The sequence below is a fragment of the Rutidosis leptorrhynchoides genome, chromosome 5 (genome assembly GCF_046630445.1).
Source record: "Rutidosis leptorrhynchoides isolate AG116_Rl617_1_P2 chromosome 5, CSIRO_AGI_Rlap_v1, whole genome shotgun sequence".
Lineage (NCBI taxonomy): Eukaryota > Viridiplantae > Streptophyta > Magnoliopsida > Asterales > Asteraceae > Rutidosis > Rutidosis leptorrhynchoides.
Window position 1 is genome coordinate 91172174 of NC_092337.1, and position 20351 is coordinate 91192524.

Genomic DNA, 20351 nt, shown 5'->3' on the forward strand with positions numbered 1-20351 from the left:
AAGGAATTAGGTTGTGAATCTTGAAAGCCTTCCGTCCGTGATCGCTTTCCCGACCGGTGATCTAAACGTCGTTCCTACTCATTTCCGCTGCTCGTATTCGGTATGTCTCGAATTTATATTTATACAACATTGGTATCCGAGCATGTTGTTTATTTTCCGGTGACATCATATTTTTTTTTCATTATCATTGAAGTTACATGCATTTTTTTTTTCACTCGTGTTTTGGTATGGAAACATGATATAAAATGCATGATATGTTTGAGATGCAATTAGAATTAGTACTTGATTATAATTATAATTATAGATCACGAGATAGAAGGTTAATATAAAACTATTCTTTTATTTGATCTAGCTATTTACTTTGGTATGACTTGCCTATTTTGTCATATATTTCATGAATGTTGTTTCTTATTTCTGACTATTGACTTTATGCATAATAGGATCATTATTTTTAGGATGACTACTTTTATGTTTTATAAATTGGTTATATTTTGTAAATAAAAATAGAACTAGCTCGGTTCTTGGTCTAACATATTTTGATCAATAGTAATGTTGACCATTTTGTTTACATATATTTATTTTCAATACCTTTTTTTTTTTTCCTACATATATTATTTCAGCTGTACATGTATATAAATAAAGGTGGTGTCTTTTAATTATTATATGTGAACCCGATTAAAAAAATAATAATAATAATAATAATAATAATAATAATAAATAATAATAACTGTTGATTGTTACTGCTAGTTAGTTACTTGATAAATGTTGAAATGAATACCAATATAAATATTGAAATGTATGATTATGAAAAGTACTGGTAACCAAAACTAACATAGTATTTTTTTTATTATAATTTCCTTCTAATTCATGAAGTGTAATCCTTCTCATCTTTTTACTGTACCAAAAAAAAAAAAAAAAAAAAAAAAAACAAACTCACTCGTAATCAACAATGTGTTTTAAATGAGTTTTACGTCTATCTTTCGGGTTTCATCTAATGGACGTTTTCTAAATTAGATTGTTTAGTTGATATGCTTGATTATTATTTGGTTTGGTAATCACATACATGTTTATTCGTTTATGGTATTTGTAACCAAAACATTAGATAATTTATTTTATTTGGTCTTTTGTGACTGAAACTCTAAAACGTATGCATTACTTTACTGTATAGATGATCATAGCTTTTTATGAGAATATGTGTGTTTAGCGTTTCAATTTTTTTATGTATGTTTAAGTTGAATTAATTTATTTTTTTTACATTGTTTTCGAATTTTAAAATATGGTATCGAAAAGTCGTGTTAATTCGGATTTATAGGAACTTATAATCTTGTATATATTTTATTGTGTTAATGATAGTTTCATAATAGGTTTTATGGGTGATAATTGGAAACATAGTGACCTTTTTCTCTATAGCCTATGATGAACTATTATTTAATAAAATAATATAGTTGCAAGAAGATTGCATATTTTGATGGATATAACTAATCTTGCATTATTGTCTTTCATATAGAATTTTTTGTTCAATCATGGCTTCCGCATCAAAGAACATTGTCGCTGAACTTAACAAAGGTGTTAAGTTGAATGGTGACAACTACGAAATATGGAGCATGAAACTCGAATATGTGTTGGAAGAGCAAGAGGCTCTTGTTGCTCTTACTCAATCAATGGAAGTACCTGAGGTGGGTGATACGGAACAACATAAAAGGGATGCTGAAGTGTACATCACTTGGAAACGTAAGAACACCATTGCTCGCATTACGTTGCTGAGCAGCATGGATGATGACATCATGCGTGATTTTTGCAATTATGAACTAGCAAAAGATATGTGGAAAGCATTGGCTGACAAGTTTGGTGCAACCTCTGTGACCAAACTAAGATCTCTCACTATCAAGTTTGACCAATATAAAAAGAAGTCTGATCATACCATGAAAAAGCATGTCAGACAAATGTCAAACATGATAAGTGAATTGAGAAACGCAGGTCATGTTCTTACTGATGAACAACAGGTTCAAGCTATGATCCGTTCCTTGCCTCAAATTTGGGAGCAAATGAAAATGCATCTCACACATAATGAGAACATCAAGACTTTTGAGGACTGTGCGCGCCATTTAGAGCTAGAAGAAGATCGGATTGAGGCCGGTAAGTCAATCACTGAGGTGAATATGGCGACAAGCTCTAAAAATGCTTTTGGGCATAAGCGCAAGTTTCATCACCATAAGGGTAAAGAAACTTATAAGTCCAACAAAAGGCCAAACACCAATCATCGTGGCAAGGGAACACGTCCCTCCAAGAAAGTAAACATTGCAAAGGTAAAATGCTACAATTGTAGCAACAAAGGGCATTTTGCTCGTGATTGTCCTGAACCTAAAAAGGTATATTCTTACGATGCTTATGTTAGCAAACTTTGTGTTGCTAGTTCTGTTTTCTTAACTGAATCTCAACCTTTGTGGATTGTAGACTCAGGAGCAACAGACCATGTAGCTAAGGACAAAGACACCTTTGTAGAATTTCGGCGAGTTTCTCATGGAGTTATGTGGATTTATGTAGGAAACAACTCAAGAGTTCCAGTTGAAGGGATCGGGTCATGCAAGTTAGTCATGTGTGAAGGACGAACCCTAATCCTACATGATGTTTTATATGCTCCTCAAATTCGTCGAAATTTGATTTCTGTTTTGGTTTTGTTAAGACTTGGTTTTCATTGGTACTTTCATGATAATGTTGTTAGGTTGTCTTTGGGAACAAACTCTTATGGTTTTGGTTATGTTCTTAATGGTTTTATCGTCATGGATGTTGATTATCTTAATAATAAACCATGTTTTTCCTTAGTTGCATCTTCTAATAAGTTTGATAATGATGTAAACAATTGGCATGCTAGACTTGGTCATATCGGCCAACAAAGAATGAATAGATTAGCTAGAGATGGTTTACTGGCTAATATTGATAAAGTGGAATTGTCCACTTGTGAGCACTGTCTGGCAGGAAAAACTGCGAGAAAACCATTTGGAAAAGGAACTCGTGCCGATTATCCATTGCAACTAATACATTCGGATATATGTGGCCCTATGAATATTCGAGCAAGGCATGGAGCGTATTATTTCATCACATTCATTGATGATTATTCTCGATTTGGTTACGTCTACTTGATCTCTCACAAATCCGAAGCGTTGGATTTTTTTCAAAGTTATATGAATTTTGTTGAGAATCAATTAGAACGTAAGATTAAAGCATTAAGAACCGATCGAGGACGTGAATACCTATCTGATTCGTTCAAAGCTCTGTGTGATGCTAAAGGTATTCAACGTCAATTAACTACTCCTAGGACTCCGCAACAAAATGGTGTTGCAGAAAGGCGGAATAGAACGCTTCTTGAAATGGTTAGGTCAATGATGGCACAAGCAAATTTACCTATCACCTTTTGGGGTGATGCTTTGTTAACTGCCACATTTGTACTTAATCGTGTGCCTTCAAAATCAGTAACTTCCACACCGTATGAGTTATGGACAGGTCGCAAACCTGACTTGAATATGTTAAGACCTTGGGGTTGTGCAGCGTATACTTTGGATTCCTCACACAAATATGGAAAATTAGGTCCAAGAGGAAAGAAGTGTGTTTTCATAAGATACTCTGAACAATCAAAAGGTTATGTGTTTTTGGGTGAACACGAAAGTGGGAGCATAACTGAATTTGAATCTCGAGATGTTACATTCTTGGAAAACGAGTTTCCAAAACAAGGGGATCTTGATAAAGATTGGTCTTTATTTGAGACTACAGAATTACCTCATTCGAGTGGGAGAGATTTGAGGAGTGAAGATGAAGAATTTGTTTCTTTGGATATAACTCCTCAACCTATTGCGAATGAAGATAATTCTGATCCGAGTGGGAGCAATATAGCAAACCAAGAACATGTTTCCGAAGAATCTCAACCCATTGCTACCGAGCATAATTCTGATCCAAGTGGGAGCAATTTGGTAAACCAAGAATCTGTTTCAATGGATAACCAACCACGACGAAGTAGTCGTCAAAGTAAACCTCCACTTCGGTATGAGATCGAAGATGGTTATACTTTTATGGTTCAACTAGAAGAGGATGAACCAAGAAATATAAATGAAGCTCTCACTTGTCCTGCAAAGAATGAATGGTTCAAGGCAATGGAAGAAGAGATGGAGTCTATGAGTTCCAACAACGTTTGGGAATTGGTTGAGCTTCCAAAAGGAAGAAAAGCCATAGGGAGTAAGTGGATTCTCAAAATAAAGCGTAAAGCTGATGGTAGTATTGAAAGATACAAAGCTCGACTTGTGGCAAAAGGCTATAATCAACAGGAAGGGATTGACTATGAGGAAACGTTTTCACCTGTTGTAAGACTCACCTCAATTCGTTTAATTCTAGCAATAGTGGCAAATATGAACCTTGAATTACATCAAATGGATGTAAAGACTGCTTTCCTAAATGGAAATTTAGATGAAGAAATCTATATGGAACAGCCGACGGGTTTCATCAAAGAAGGCCACGAACATAAGGTTTGTAGATTGCTTAAATCAATATATGGCCTCAAGCAGTCATCAAGACAATGGTATATACATTTTCACAATGTGATCACGTCACATGGCTTCAATGCTGTCAGTGAAGATAATTGTGTTTATACCAAAAGGTCTAAAGGAATATTTGTCATATTGTCATTATATGTTGATGATATATTGATTGCTGGAAATGACAAGGAGTATGTTTTCGAGGTTAAAAGATGGCTATCATCTAACTTTGAAATGAAAGATATGGGTGAATCTGAATATAGCCTTGGAATTAAAATTTCAAGGGATCGCTTAAGGAAGTTGTTGGCTCTTTCGCAAGAGACTTATATCAACAAGATTCTTGAACGTTTTAACATGCATAAGTGTAACCCCATAGACACTCCTATGGCTATTGGTGATACGTTGAGCATGAGCGGGTGTCCACAAACTCCACAAGAAGAACAGAAAATGAAAAATGTTCCTTATGCTAGTGCGGTTGGAAGTCTCATGTATGCTATGATGTGTACAAGACCGGATATCTGCTTTGCTGTTGGCATGGTAAGCCGATACCAATCCAATCCAGGTTTAACCCATTGGAAAGCCGTGAAAAGGATACTTAGGTATCTTAAGGGTACTATTCATTACTCTTTGTGCTACGAAGGAAATAATCTGCAAATGAGAGGCTATACTGATGCTGATTGGGGAAGAGATATGGATGAAAGAAAATCAACCTCTGGCTTTGTTTTTCTGATAAACAAAGGTGCTATATCTTGGAGTAGCAAGAAACAATCATGTATAGCATTGTCTACAATGGAAGCTGAATATGTGGCATTTTTAGCTGCTGTATAAGAAGCTGTGTGGCTTAATCGTTTTTTAAGTAGTTTGGGGGTTGTTGGCAATACCATTGATCGAGCATTGATATACTCCGATAATGAGGCTGCCATTGCATATTCAAAAGACCCCAAGTTCCATTATAAGACAAAGCACATAGACATAAAGTACAATTTTGTGAAAGACAAGGTTGCAAGAAAAGAAGTACGTATAGAGTTTATATCTACGCATGATATGGTAGCAGATCCTTTGACAAAACCCATACCTAGAGATGCATTTGTTAAGCATGTTAGGTCTCTAGGATTGCGTAGATTTTAATAAATGTACCATTTTAATAAATGTACTTATAAGTTTAAGTTTATATCCAATGCAATGAGTTTTTTTTTAAATCCTTGTTTTATTGTTCGCTCTTTGTGTTGCGAATCAAGAAAAGTATGTCGGACAGATATAAGATTAGCCCACTCACATGGGTAATCAATTCTATTATATGTGAAAATGGAAAAGTGGTGTATATTAAGCATATTGTTTTAGTGACAATCGAGAGCTCAAGATTGAGATAATTAGACGCCACATTCGTAAGTGTACAAATATTATGTGAATATTCAGAATTCACCCTATCTGTCATTAGTATCCAGATGTGAGTTCTTAAGAATTTTATGAGTAGATAAGTGAACTCAAGTTTTGAACATTGAGTATGTTTGAACTATCATCTGTGCAACATTAATTTAAAGACATACATCCATTGTAAAGGAGAAATGTTGCAGCATGTGATTCATACCACATGTGATCAAGACGACCAAAAAAAAGGGAAATAGAAGAAACGATCTCTACTTCTATGTTATGTGAGTCCCTTGAGGTATTAGTAACCTCAATTTAATGTCCTTATGACTTTTTCTTGTCTCTTGAAGCTTAGTTTAATGTTTGCTATCTTAAGGCGTTGCTTAAGGGTTATGAGTGATTCAACCTGGCTGGACGTTCTTAGAAAAGCAAGTTGAGCTAAGGCCAATGGATTCTAAGAAAAGGGAAGATCATTTGAAGTTCACATTAACTTGTATTCACCGGTCGACCAATTATCTTTTGTCTTAGTGACAAGTCTTAAGTGATAAATGATAATTGTGAATACAAAAGGGTTTTATAAAGTAAAACTGAGATCATGCGAGTTCCTAATGTGATAAATGGTCTAGGATATTGCATACTGTATCTACTCTATCCAAGTTTATTGAGACGCTATATATTCCTAACAGAGGTATAGCAAACGAGCTCTCAAAGTATGCCGGTCGCACGACCTAGTTCCTAGTATGATTTGTTTGCATACTACACTATAGTTTCTCAAGATATATATTGAGTATATCAAATTCGTTTGTGTACGAGTGGGAGATGTTGGAAATAATTGAGCTTTTGTGGTACACCCACAAACTCATTTGTGTTTGTTCCACCATCTATTGAGTGGTAAATCCATTAACTTTATTTTGTGTTTGATCCAATATCTATTAAGTGGTAAAGCCACTTATTTGTGATAGTACACAAGGTAATAAGTACACTCATATCTCTATAAATAGAGAGTAAAATCTCTTCTTGTAAGTGACAAGTAATAAGGGAATATACATACATAAAAGAAACTAAGTGGTTGGTATTTGGCAAACCAATAAAGGAATTAGGTTGTGAATCTTGAAAGCCTTCCGTCCGTGATCGCTTTCCCGACCGGTGATCTAAACGCCGTTCCTACTCATTTCCGCTGCTCGTATTCGGTATGTCTCGAATTTATATTTATACAACAATATATATATATATATATATATATATATATATATATATATATATATATATATATATATATATATATATATATATATATATATATATATATATATTACATAAATTCTAAATGTGGTATATATCGATCTTGTTCCATTGGTGTTTGAATCTAAATTTGAAACACAAATGATGTCAGGTTCAAATGATGAGATTTTGTGATTCTAATAATCGTGAAGAGAATTAGAAGAAGCGGGAGATTATAAAGTAAATTATGTTTAAAAAACGCGAACAGAAGCACAAAGCAAAGCATGAACTTTAAAGGTCCGATCTGACGGATCCTCTAACTCACGAATGGCGATGTTTGCAATTTTGTTGGGCCATTTAATTAGTTGGAATGTTAGGGAAAACATGAATATGATAATAGATCACTCTTTCACTTTTTACTTTTAAATTTTTCGAAGAACACTAAACTGAACACCGAAGTTATTTCATCTTCTGCTTGTGTTCTATTAATAGATACTAAGATAAATCTCAAGTCATAACTCACATGCAATATCCAATTAACAAAAACTTTTACGACCTAAAGAAAAGCTAGAAGAATATCGATTTGAGTATCTGACTAACAAGGAGTACAAAACAAAAGGAAATTAAACGATAAAGACCATGCAAATTTAAGAATATTGTTATTTACGTAAGTTTTGTATGGTACTCCGTAGTATCTCATGAAATTTAGGGCCAGCAAACTCTAACTTTACACATGCAACTAGCTTTTTAATTTAAGTTTGGATATAAATAAACAGCACGAATTTTGAAATATTGTCTCAAAATAAAATAAATATATGATTCCTACTTTTTTTTTTTTTTTTTTGAAAGGCAATGTTAGTGGTTAGAGTTAATTCACGAAAATCCCCCCCCCCCCCGAGACTCGAACCCTGGTCTCCTCGAACACCATGTTAACATGGTGACCAATGAGGCAAAGCCCCATTGGCATATGATTCCTACTTTTAGGATAAGGCTGCCCTGCCCAGCCATTTGTTTGAAACAATTCATTCATTCATTCCAGAATAATATAGATAGAGGTGGCCAAGCAGGTAGGATAAGACAACATTGGTTGTCACACTTTCCTTTATAACTTTATTAATTACAAATTATTTAATTTATTTATTTAATTTCTGAAAGTAGCTTTCTAATGCTACTTTTTTAGTACGACCATTCTGCTTTTTTGACGACGAATAATATTTTATATCTTTAGTTCTTACTCCATTGTTTTGAATTTTATGGAGTTATAAATTTTATTAGGGTTCTTTTTTTAAAAAACTTAAAACTCATATTACCAGTCAGTTTCATCAAAGATAAACCTCTAGAAACATACAAACCAAGATATCTAGATATGTTTTATTTATTTTTCGTAATAATTTAATTTTGAAAACAGAGATTTGAGTTTGGTAAATGTGGATTTTAAAAAATTTACAACCTTCTCGACCACTTTATATAGTTATGACGTATACACATATGGTCTCATTCGGGTCATGACAGTCATAATCGATTCGATTAAATAAGCAATCTTGATCAAGCACCCCTCATCCATCTGAAATTACTTAGGCTAATTACGTTACATTAGTTTTTATTCCTCATAATTAATTACACCATCTCGTATACAAACAGCTAATTAAGTCGGATTGTTTGCTTTTGGGCAGTCTTTTATTTTGTAAAATTGTTTGCTCAATGTTGGCATTGTTTTGGATTAAACGTTTTGTATTTTGATTTATGTTTTGATAGTGACTAATTATAATTATTATTTACTCAACCCACTAAATAAACATGATTATTTATTCAATGATTGGTGCATATATATAGTCATTGACGTCTTTATTTATATAGGGTTTAATGACAAAAAAGTTAACAACCCTTTAGTGTTTCATATAAACGTGCATGACTCTACATTTTCAGTGCAATTCGAATAAATACGTAAATTAAATAACCCCACACTTAAACTTCGTTTTTAGATTAATGAACTCCTCCTAACTTGATATGAAGTTAGGCCTCTACTAGTTAAATTTTGAGTCCAGCCCGAATCAAAATGTTGGGTTAACGACTTTGTCCATCAACCTAAAAGTAATTGTTTTACCCAAAACAAACCCACCAATTCAAAATTAACCTTAACCAACTTGTAAACCCATTAACCATTGAACCCGTTCAACCAAGTAAATTGTGAGGATGGTGTCCAAGTTGAATACTCTCTCGTCAACTAACCTAAAACTCAGTGACTCGTTTAAAATTTTCTAGTAGTGCTAGCTTGAGTTAACTTTTGAGTTCACCAGTCAACCCAACAACCCATTAGTAACCTACTTTCATTAGGAGGTAGTCAAACACTGCCAAGAACAATTAATACCTCCAAAATAGCTAAAGACGAGTCTACAACAAATATTGTTTGTACCACCAATATAATTAAAAGTTTGGTCCTTCAACGTCACCACAATCTTCAACGCTAACAAGCGACATCAAACGTAATTATTATTATCAACAATGAAAAAGACTAATATCAAAATTTGCACCAGACCAAAAGATAATACAGATTTTAACACATTTCACATAATTCCATGTTTCAGTTCTGCAATTTCCGAGAATCAGTATCGCCATGACATAATATCAAAACAGGCAAACACTTCTGGACCAATACTTGATACGAGCCTTTTCTGACTCCACCACCAACATTGTAGCACAGACGAAATGCTACTATATTTTTGCTATCGCATACCAACCCAAATGAGCCCTGCTGCCTAAATGAATTTGTCGCCTTCTGTAGCATTGTCATGGCTAATCTCTACCTCATCTACTACTTCTGGGTCCCTGCAATTGCGGCATATTTGTATTATCTTTTGGTAAGTGTTCACAAAGTGGCAGAAAATGACGGGATCATATGTTTAGATAACATAAGTTTGTATCATTGATAACATACGTTTATATGATCGTAATATATAAGATATATATACTAATACTAATTGTTGTCATTGTTTAATTACCAAATTGGCCCATTTTACTGTAATACTAATTGTTGCCATTGTTAAATTACTACAATGGCCCATTTTACTGTTCATCCCGTAGCAAGGCGAGGGCCCTTCCCGCTCGTTACTCAACATTAGTTTAGAAATTCATTTTGCCCAATTTTAGTTGCTTTTTGCCGCAAAGGATAATAAATGTACCAAAGTTTGAGATGCAAACTTTGGATCTATGATTTAAGTACAGTTTTTGAATCAAACCGTTGATAAGGTAGGCGCTGATCAGGAACACCATCTTCACCACGTTTATCTTCGAACCATTTCAGAACTTTCTTGCGTGGTATTTTTGTCACGTGCACAATATTGCTAATCATAGCATTCTGCATTCAATTATAACAAAATCACAAACTATGATATAATTCAATTTCCTCCATGTAACAAGTAAAAATTGCAGAATAAACATAAAAAAAACATATAATGCAGTCACTCACAGTGGGGCGTTTTGATCGTCTATATACTCTCTCGAGCGTTTCAAGGTGTACTTTCTTCATTCTTTTTTGAGAAGACCAGTTATTTTGCATTTGATGAATAGGAACTTTTGCAGTGGTTTTCGCATTTACAACGTCTTTTTCGGTTTCTAAAAGAATAGCATCCTCGGGTTTGATTACAGGCTGCAATACCTTTGAATCAGGTTTATCAGGTAACGAAGCACTCAGCATAAGGAGATCGGGAGGTGGGTCCCGCAATAGTTCAAGAACAATAGCTCGATCCAGGCATAAATCTGCAGCCAGATTCTTGATCTGCATCAACAATAATTGCAGCTTAAAACATCTAAATCATTTTGCTTACAGAGTAAGATTTTAAACGAAATAATACAATTTTAGGTAACCATACTAGATTACAGGAAACAAGAGAAGACGAGACATAATGCAAGAAGCCGACCCAAAATCGAACAGCGGGATGACTTAAATTCATAAAGATAGCATGATAGTGACGAGTATACAAAGAGAAAACATGAACCACATCTAAATATGCTTACATTAGTTTTACGGCGTCCCTCTTTTAGCGCATAAGCCAACCTCCGAAGCTGCCACCTTTTGAGTTCCAGTGGTCCATCATCATCATCTTCATCGTCATCTTCATCTTCCTCTTCAACTTCATCTTCATCTTTGTCATCATAAGCTATTACATCAACATCTATGACCTTCTCATCCTCTTCTTCCACATTATTAAATTTAATTTCCTTCTCAATTACTTCATTCACCGTTGTACCTTTTTTATTCCTCGACTTTTTGTCTCCCTTCACTTCTACCTCAATTACGTCATCATCCTCGGTATCATCAAACAATCCTAGCAACTCGTCATCAGCTAATGCTTCCTCCAACTCACGTTCAAGCTTTACAAGATCTTCCTCAGTTATCTCATCATCATCGTCATCAAATGATAAGCCATCGTTTTTAAGATCCTCTTCTAACTGCTTAAACAGTAATTCAAATGCATCCGCTTCAATATCTTCCTCCTTACCCGCATTTTTCGGACTCAAACCTTGCTGCAGAAACACAAGACGGTTAAGAGCAATAACAGAAGGGGCATTTGACACACTCACCTACGAATAGGTCAACTTTTTTTATCCTGTTATCAACATTTTACAGCAGATGCATAGTAAAGTTTATGTTGGCACACGAAAGGAACAATTCGGGGATTTCGTTATTAGGTTCTGTAAATTGGACGGAATATACCCTAATTTTACAAGGTTTCGGTGAATTTTCCCTAATTCTCAATTTTTAATTGCCATAATTTAGTGATGCGATTGCCGTTCCAAATTCTCAAAACTTCAAATTCGAATGTTACTCGAGCAATTCACGCAATATAATTTTGGTAATAAAATATTTAATTAAGAAATGTTACACGTCAACTGGAGTCCAAAATTCATTCAAGTTAAACAAAGTTAAAAAAAAAAAAAAAAAAAAAAAAAGTACCTTTTTTTTCTTGGAAGACGGGAGTGAAGAACTAGAACGACGGCGAGCACAGGTAACGACGGAGAAACGAGAAGACAGTGAGTTTTGGTTAACAAGCGTGAGATGATTTGGGGTATAAGTTGAAGTTGAAGGAAATTGAATTGTGGTGGTCATATTCATATTCATACAGAATTGATAAATTAAAGCAGCCATGGTTGGTTGCTCTCACTCTGCAACAGGGTTTTAGGGGAAAATGGAATTCAAAGCTATCTAATCTGTAAGTTTGGAACTAACAACACATTACACCCTTGTACTTTCAACAAAAGTCATTTATATACACGATTTTTCAAAAAGATTCCTTGAAGAATATATTGACTACATAATTGTTCCCTTATACTTTCAATAACGTAAAACTCAAAAGTATACTTTAAGAAATCATTTAATTACATCTATAAATTATATGTTTTTGTTCATCTAATCTAATTAAGGGTACGTTTAGTTGAAAGCTTTTTGAAACTTTTATAAGCTATTAATTTTTAACTTTTATGAAAAACTCTTATTTAATACTCCTTATAAAGTTTCATTTGGTTAAAAAAGCTTAAAACTTTTAGACGGAGTTAAAAAATTAAGAACTAAAAGTTAATAGGAATAGTGTTTATGAATAAACTCCTAACTTTTTGTCATTTTACTTTTTATACAAACAGTTTTAGCTACTCTGTCAAACACTTAAATACATATACAAACCTAACAGCTACCGTCTATAAGCTATCACTATTAGCTAATAACTAAAAGCTACGAGATATCATATACCAGCTACCGGATAGTTTTTCCAAACATTCCCTTACTAAATGAAATATGCAAATGAACTTCCTGACTAGTGGTTTGCAAGATATTCGCAAGTTGTGTTAGAATACATATTAGATGGCAATACAATAAATAACATAATTGATCTAATCGCAAATTAGATAATTGAGAAGGATATTATGTTAAACCTATTAAAAAACATTTTCATGTTTTATTTTCTAATCAGAAGTTCAAATATTATATCAACGCATTTTATTCACAAGAGAGGTTTTATATAACGCCATTTTACGGATGACTAAAAGGAGTCATGTATTAAACGTTTACAAAATATCTAATGAAACAACATACAATGAAGAGATATCAACATACCCAAACAGTTATATAAAAAAAAAAAAAAAATAGAAACCCATTCCATTATAATTGTAGGCATGTATGTGGAGTTGTGGACTAATATTCCACTTAGATAAAATAAAAGTTGTTAGGAGCAGAAGTAAGAATTATAAAGTTGAGGGACTAAATCGAAACAGCTAAAGTCATAGTCAGTTGGCAATAACATAAAATAAAATAAAAATTGAAAAAATATATTTAATTAAATTATGAATGAACATGAATATGATATGATTTACAGATTTGCAGGAGACAGTAGAGTCTTGTAGAAATCGAATTTCACTTGCTGCGATCTCTTTGTGGAAATGGCCAAGTTCTCGAATCTACCGACACATGCATCTCGCCTCTTCTTCCTTCTTATCGTACTTCAAATTCCTTTTTTTAGGTATTATTTTCATAATATCCATTCATAATTTTTTTGTATATTAATTATTTATTATTTATGTGTGGTTAATCATAAACGAAAAAAAAATGATTGATTCAGTTTAGTAAATCGATCTAAGTTTGAATCTTATACTTTAATTCATTTAGTTTCTTACTAGATCGTTTTACCTTTGATGAACAGTTTTTTGTTCATTTATGCCAGTTTATAATTTATAATAAATTTAAAATCAAAAGTATAAGATATAGATAATTGAAATGAAAAAATTAATAATCCATCTGCGTGTGAATTATTTTATTCTAGTGCTTAATTTAGACACTTAATAATTCAAAAGTATTAAGATTTTCATTAGGCTTTTAATTTTTCATCTTTTGCGTTGACCTCTAATTAGCAATGTAGTGGATATCAAAATTTGAGGTATATGTATCAAATATACGGTGCGTTTATTTTAAGTATGTGCTCTTCTGTATCTTGTTCAAGGCTAGAAGGAAAATAGTATTCTAAATGTTCAGAGTGTAAGTAGACGTTATACGATTGTGTAAGATATAGATATGGATGGTGACTGACTGTATTTATGTAAGTTAACATTTGGCGGTTTAAGTCTTTAAAGGGGTTTATAATCATTTAATAGTTGGGTGAAACCAAATCATATGTGGACATTGCAAATGTATCGATGTTAGAAGAATACAAAGCTATCATGTTTGCTACCAATCTAAATCTATTTTTGACCAACGTTGTCATAAAAGCTTTTAATTCTCTTGTATTTACAACTTCAAGTTCTGAAAAGTAGCGTTACTTGCCATCTCTTTGCTAGCCATGGCGCTACTTATTCACCCTTCAGCTTTAATCACTTAAGTCATGATTTTTGTACCCTTGTTAGAGCTATATTGTTTGTAAAAAGGGAACTTCAGTTTTGTATCCACACCTATAATGATACACGAATCATTGCATCCTTAACAAAGATCAAACCTTGATAAGAAGATTATCAAAATTTAAAACTACTTTCACTTATCTCTATTATAAACTTTCATCGCATCAATATTGCTCTGCATAATCCTTATATTGTCAAAAGGCCATTAAATTCTTAAATAAAATTCTCATTGTCTGAAGTTATTGATCCTTTGTGCTTTTCCTTTTGTTTTTAAATTTAGGATACCATGTAGATCGGGTATGTGTACATCGCCTATCCACGTTACATCTAGCCAGTTGGTCGCAAGTGATGTCTTTCCGATAGCTGCAGTTAAGGGTCTTCTCTACCCGGGAGCCGTTTTTAACGGTTTAATCCACAATATGAGTGTTCCAAGCTGGAATAATGTACTAGACATTTACAACCTGACTGATATAAAAGGTGCCTCTGCAATGCCTGATCTACAACGTTTGGAGGTTTGTATTTTTCTATATTGACGCATTTCTCTTTCTTTTGTTGCTTTCATGCTTATGGTTTTTATCCAAATATGGTATGTGATACGATGTAGTAGTGAAGTTTTAAATTTAAGGGCTAGTGTAATTCGTTTTACAAAATAAATGTTCCATTCGTGTAGTTGAATAACAAAATTTTCATGTTGTATTAAGATGATCCAATTGTAGGTAGATCATTACACTGATGTTTTTTTTTTTCAAGTGGGTACAATTAGATTATTTAGTTTAATCTGAAATGGATCTGATGGGTCAAAAATTGCCCAAAGTATATTCAAAAAGTATAAAACTTCCTGATTCAAGTAATTAGATTATAATTGCACTGTTTTTAGTCATTTTAACTTGTTAACCATTTACAAAATTCCAACTGCATATTTAGTGGGCCAACAACTCGTTTTAATTTGAACCAAGAACTGTTACCCTCTGCTTTGCCGTCTCTATGTTGTACTGTACAAGTTGGTTATGGGGACACTATATCTCGTGTTTTGTTCCCCTGCACCGAGATGACTAATGAACATTCATTGAAATTGAAATACCTTTTTAAAAATTTATCCAGATATAAAGTATTACTGAACAAATCTTGCTATGCATAATTGAAATTACCCCATCTAATCCTAGTGTTCTTTGCTTATTGGTTCTCATTCAACTTCTGTTTAGGCAACTACTTAACTTTATCAATTTGTTTCAGGTTCTCGCAGGAAGTTACTTTTCTGTAGCTGGAGCATTTATCGGGTTACTAAAACCTCAACGAATGAGCATGTTCGGGACACTTTTAATTGTATGGGGACTTGTCAAAGAAGGACTTCTTGGAAAACCAGTTAACACCGACCCCACAAGATCCGTTTACGTCTACCCAACGATGCTAATTGCCGTACTTTGCGCCTTCTCTTCTGTCAAGTACAATTTCCAGAAAGCTGCTGCAAAACCTGCCCCTCGTCCTATAGCGAAACCTCTTAAAAGCTCCAAAAAATCAAAGTTGAAATGAATTTAAGCAGATAATGCTGTGTGGATCACAAATGGTTCTCGGTGGTGCTAATGCTGTGGTTAAAGGTATGGCTTTTTTATCCACTGTGTTGTGCCACGGCCCTTTGTTAAACTTCTTTTGGCTTTTTTAGGATGGATTTATAATGTTGAATTTGGGTTAGTTTATGGAACGAAATTGTGGTTTGAGTTTATTTCTTTCGTAGTATGAGATTATTTCTGTGTATCTGCTTGTTACGTGCCCTTGCTGTACATCGTTTGCTGCTTTCGTCGGTGGCATATAGAGATGGCAAAATGGTTGGGTTACCAGGACCTTCATATGGGCAAGTTACCTGAATCACATTTTATTCAAAGTTGTTTAGTTTTATTTATACAGTGAAAGTGAATTAGCATGTCAAACACAAATCATATTTCATCAATAATGATCATTCAATCATTGCTTAAAATGATTTTTAGGAAGTTTTTAGGGTCAGTGTACAGTTTCGCCGACTTTAGGTCCCTTCGACTGGTTTCCCCTTGAGCTATAGTTTTTAATGTTTATGAAAATGCTATGGTTAGGGTTAATGGTGAAAAAGAAAGCCGGATTCGAAAAAATTCGACCCGAGTACCGATCCAGAACCGGTTCTACCAGAACCTGATCCGAATCTAAAGATCCAAACCGGTTGACCGGATCTAACAGCTAGAAAAATACCGGATTTTCGGATTTAAACTGGGTCCGGAAAAACAGATCTTGAAAAAAATGATTATGGACCGGATCTGGGGCCTGATTGGATTTCTAATAAAAATAGCCGTTTATAGGCGTTATTTCGTGTATTTTGAATGTGTTTGGACTATTTTACCTCAACAAGTGTAGTATAAATAGATGATATTGGTTTTGGTTTTGGTTTTGTTTGAAAAATGCACCAACAAATACTTTAAATTATCTCTTTAATTACTCTTTAATTACTATCAAATTATCTATTTCTTGTCTTGCTACTTACTAATCCTATAGTGGATAACACACAATCACAAGCTTCAATCACAAGCTTTCATCGGTTCTGCTTTCGTTGGAACATCTTCACAAACACGTAACACCAACCAACAATGATCTATTAAGGATTAAACCTACGATACAGCCCGAAACCAAGATGCTTGGTATCATTTCGACTTGTGCATTATGACTGAATGAATGGAAAAAACTCGTTGCGAGAAATGTATGAAGTTTCTTGCAACTTCGGGTAACACAACGCTAAGAAAATATTTTTCTTCGTCTTGTAAAGGAGTAGATCAAGAAGATCCGACACAACATACACTTGGTCGTGATAGTTCGCTTTTTATATACGATCCTGAAGCCCTTCGGTTAGATTTCACCAAGTTTGTCATTCAACAAAGGCTTCTGTTAAACCACTTCGACAATCAAAGGCTTACAGAGATAATCAAGAATCGACTACAACCGCATATCAAATGGTAAATCGTACTACTCTTAAACGTGACACTTTTAATTCATGACATGACACTAAAAATGATACAATTGAAGGTATTCGAAACTATAAATATAATGTTTTTATAACTTGTGATATTTGGGTCGCACCACATGGAACGATAAATTCTTATTTAGTCGTTACCGCTCATTTGCTTAATCACGATTCGTGGTTATTAATGGAACGGACAATTGCTTTTAAACTATGTGGTTATCCGTATACGAGTAATAATTTAAGACAAATTTTATATGACACTTTCGTTGATTATAATAAAATCGATAACGTTTTTATTATTCGCTAGATAATGCGTCTAATAATAGCCATGAATACGTTAAAATTACGTTTACGACGGTGGTGTTTTTTTTTTCATTCACGTTGTGTTGCTCATATTATAAATTTCTTTGTGCAAGATTGTTTACAATATTGTAGTGATTTAAAAATCAAATTTAGAAATTTATTAGTAACAATATATAAATTCAAGCAACGAACTTAACTATAGAGTTTATCAAAAAGGATGTGGTGAACCTTGATTAGGACCTTTTGATAATAAAACTAGATGGAATTCTACTTGTGTTATGTTTGAAAATATGTTCAACAAAGGTCAAATTTTAAAATGATAAATTACGTAAATTACCTATAAAAGGTTTATCCATAACTATTTATAACAGCAAATGAAAACAAGTATGAACCATTAACAAAATTTTTACAAGTTTTTAAAGAGTCAGCGGCTAAATTATCGGGTGTTTATTACCCAACTAGCTCACTAGTTTTAAGCCAACTAAATTTAACGACGGAAAAGATATCCGAATTTGCAAACTCAAATTGTCGTATGTTTAGAAAACGGTTTATTATATAAGAAAGAAACTAGTAAAATATTCTTCAACATTACCCCGGTTTTTGGTTATGTGGTCGCACTTAACCCATGCCTAAATTTTGGTGGGGTGGAACTTTTGATAAAAACAATACTACAAAATTTGAATTGTACGTATAGTCTCGAAAGCGACGTGCCCGCTTATATAAGTAACCAAAATTCGAATTGAACATTACTTTCGTAGAATTATTTGCAATTATTGCAACAATATAAGGTCGACAAACAACCTCAATTGTTGATCAATCTGCGACTAGACCGCCTTTTTGAAAGCTCTGAGGACATTAACATAACCCTTTATATCCAATTTAGTGAAGACCCTTGCAAGCGTCAACTGACATCGGCACCCAAAAGCAAGTTATGAAATTACAAGGTTACAAACTTTTTACTATCCTCCATCAGTCCCGAACAATTTCACAATTTTGAAGTTTTGGCTTAGTGAATATCAAAAGAAGACACGTATTCAATATTAGCCGATATGGCTTGTGACTTAATAGTCGTTCAAGCTCCGACGGTAGCTTCTGAATCGGCCTTTTTTGTTATTAGCCGAAATATATCGGAAATAAGGTTAAGACTTACCCCGATGTCGTGGAAGTTTGCTTATGTTTGAAGGATTATTTAAATGGAGTAGATAGGATCCAAGATGCGACACTTTGAAATGCCCATTAGGCGAAGAAGTTGAATATTGTATAATAAGAGAAAAACAACATGCGGGGATATCACCGCCAACGACCGAGACAGAATTAGAAGAAGGTGAATTTGATCCCTTTGACGTTGAAGAAAGTATAGCGCGAATGTCGGATCACTTCTTAGATGACGAAAACGATCAATACGAACAAGTTCAAATTCAAGACGATTAAAGTATAATAGGTGATGGCAATACCGAAGCTCGATATACTTTAGTCATTAATACATTTTCGAGTGATGGTCATGCCGAAACACGAAATGTATTAGCTTTGTATAATTGTATTGTTTAAATAAAAGTGTTTATAATTATTTATATTATTTATAGTTGTTTAAGCGTTATAGCTTATGATTGTATTGTACTATTGTTTAATATTTGAAATAGTTGTTTAAGCGTTATGACTTATGTTTATATTATTGTTGTTCAAATATTTTAAAAATCGAACCGGTAAAAATCGAATCTAGAAAAAATCTGAGTCCGAAGAATGTCCCTAATAAAACTAGTTCAGAATCGAAAAGACCGATTCTGAATAAAACGGATATCGAGAACCGGATCGGACCATAACCGGCCTGAACCGGTTTTTTTGAAACCAGTTTTTTCGGAACCGGTCATTTGGTGGAAGGTTGACCCTTGTGAAATCGGTATTAAATAGTCTTCCGTTGTACTACTTCTCGCTCTTCCGTGCCTCGCCATGTGTGATCAAAAAACTCGAGTGTGTAAGGCGTGCTTTCTTTTGGGGCGGGTCGGAAAACAATTCAAAAATTTCTTGGGTCAAATGGGAAGAAATTCTTCTTCATTTCCGAGAGGGTGGGTTAAACTTGGGGTCCCTTAAAAGCAAGAATTTGACTTTGATCGGCAAGTGGTGGTGGAGGTTTAAAACCGAGCCCGCTTCCTTGTGGGTCAAGGTCATCTCAAGCATCTACGGGTCTTCGGGTGGTTTGCTACTCGATGATCCTTCTCGTGTTGGTTCATATCCTTCGATCTGGACTAACATTGTTAAAACCGGTCATTGTATAGATTCACTTGGTCTCAATTTCAGGAACTCTTTCGTCAATGTCATAGGTGATGGTTTCTCAACTTTACGTGGATTGGTAACGAAACCTTGAAGAGTAGATTCGGAAGACTAGCTAGACTCGAGATGGATCCTGGTGCAACTATTGCTAAAGATTGCCCACTGCTGTACAATATTTTGATCAGCCTGTTGGCCCGGGTCTAACAACAAACTGGGCCGCATCGTGGGCCTGGTCCAGAAGTCCTACAAGGCGCACGTTAGCTGAATTTGAAGATTTGGAAAAGCTGCTGTTTGGAATTGTGTTGAAAGCT

General features: G+C 34.0%; 2 protein-coding genes across 2 annotated transcripts; one reads left to right on the forward strand and one right to left on the reverse strand.

The window, feature by feature from the left end:
- Positions 1–9493: 9493 nt before the first annotated feature.
- LOC139847544 (protein OVEREXPRESSOR OF CATIONIC PEROXIDASE 3-like) lies at positions 9494–12287 on the reverse strand. The gene is made up of 5 exons (XM_071837223.1): positions 12067–12287; positions 11127–11636; positions 10579–10887; positions 10349–10467; positions 9494–9938 (listed from the first exon to the last, which is right to left on the reverse strand). Exons 1-5 carry the CDS (start codon positions 12256–12258, stop codon positions 9869–9871), a joined length of 1200 nt encoding a protein of 399 aa, XP_071693324.1. The 5' UTR covers positions 12259–12287; the 3' UTR covers positions 9494–9868.
- Positions 12288–13454: 1167 nt separating this feature from the next.
- LOC139848211 (uncharacterized) lies at positions 13455–16461 on the forward strand. The gene is made up of 3 exons (XM_071837942.1): positions 13455–13621; positions 14770–15001; positions 15723–16461. Exons 1-3 carry the CDS (start codon positions 13542–13544, stop codon positions 16017–16019), a joined length of 609 nt encoding a protein of 202 aa, XP_071694043.1. The 5' UTR covers positions 13455–13541; the 3' UTR covers positions 16020–16461.
- The last annotated feature ends 3890 nt before the right edge of the window (positions 16462–20351 follow it).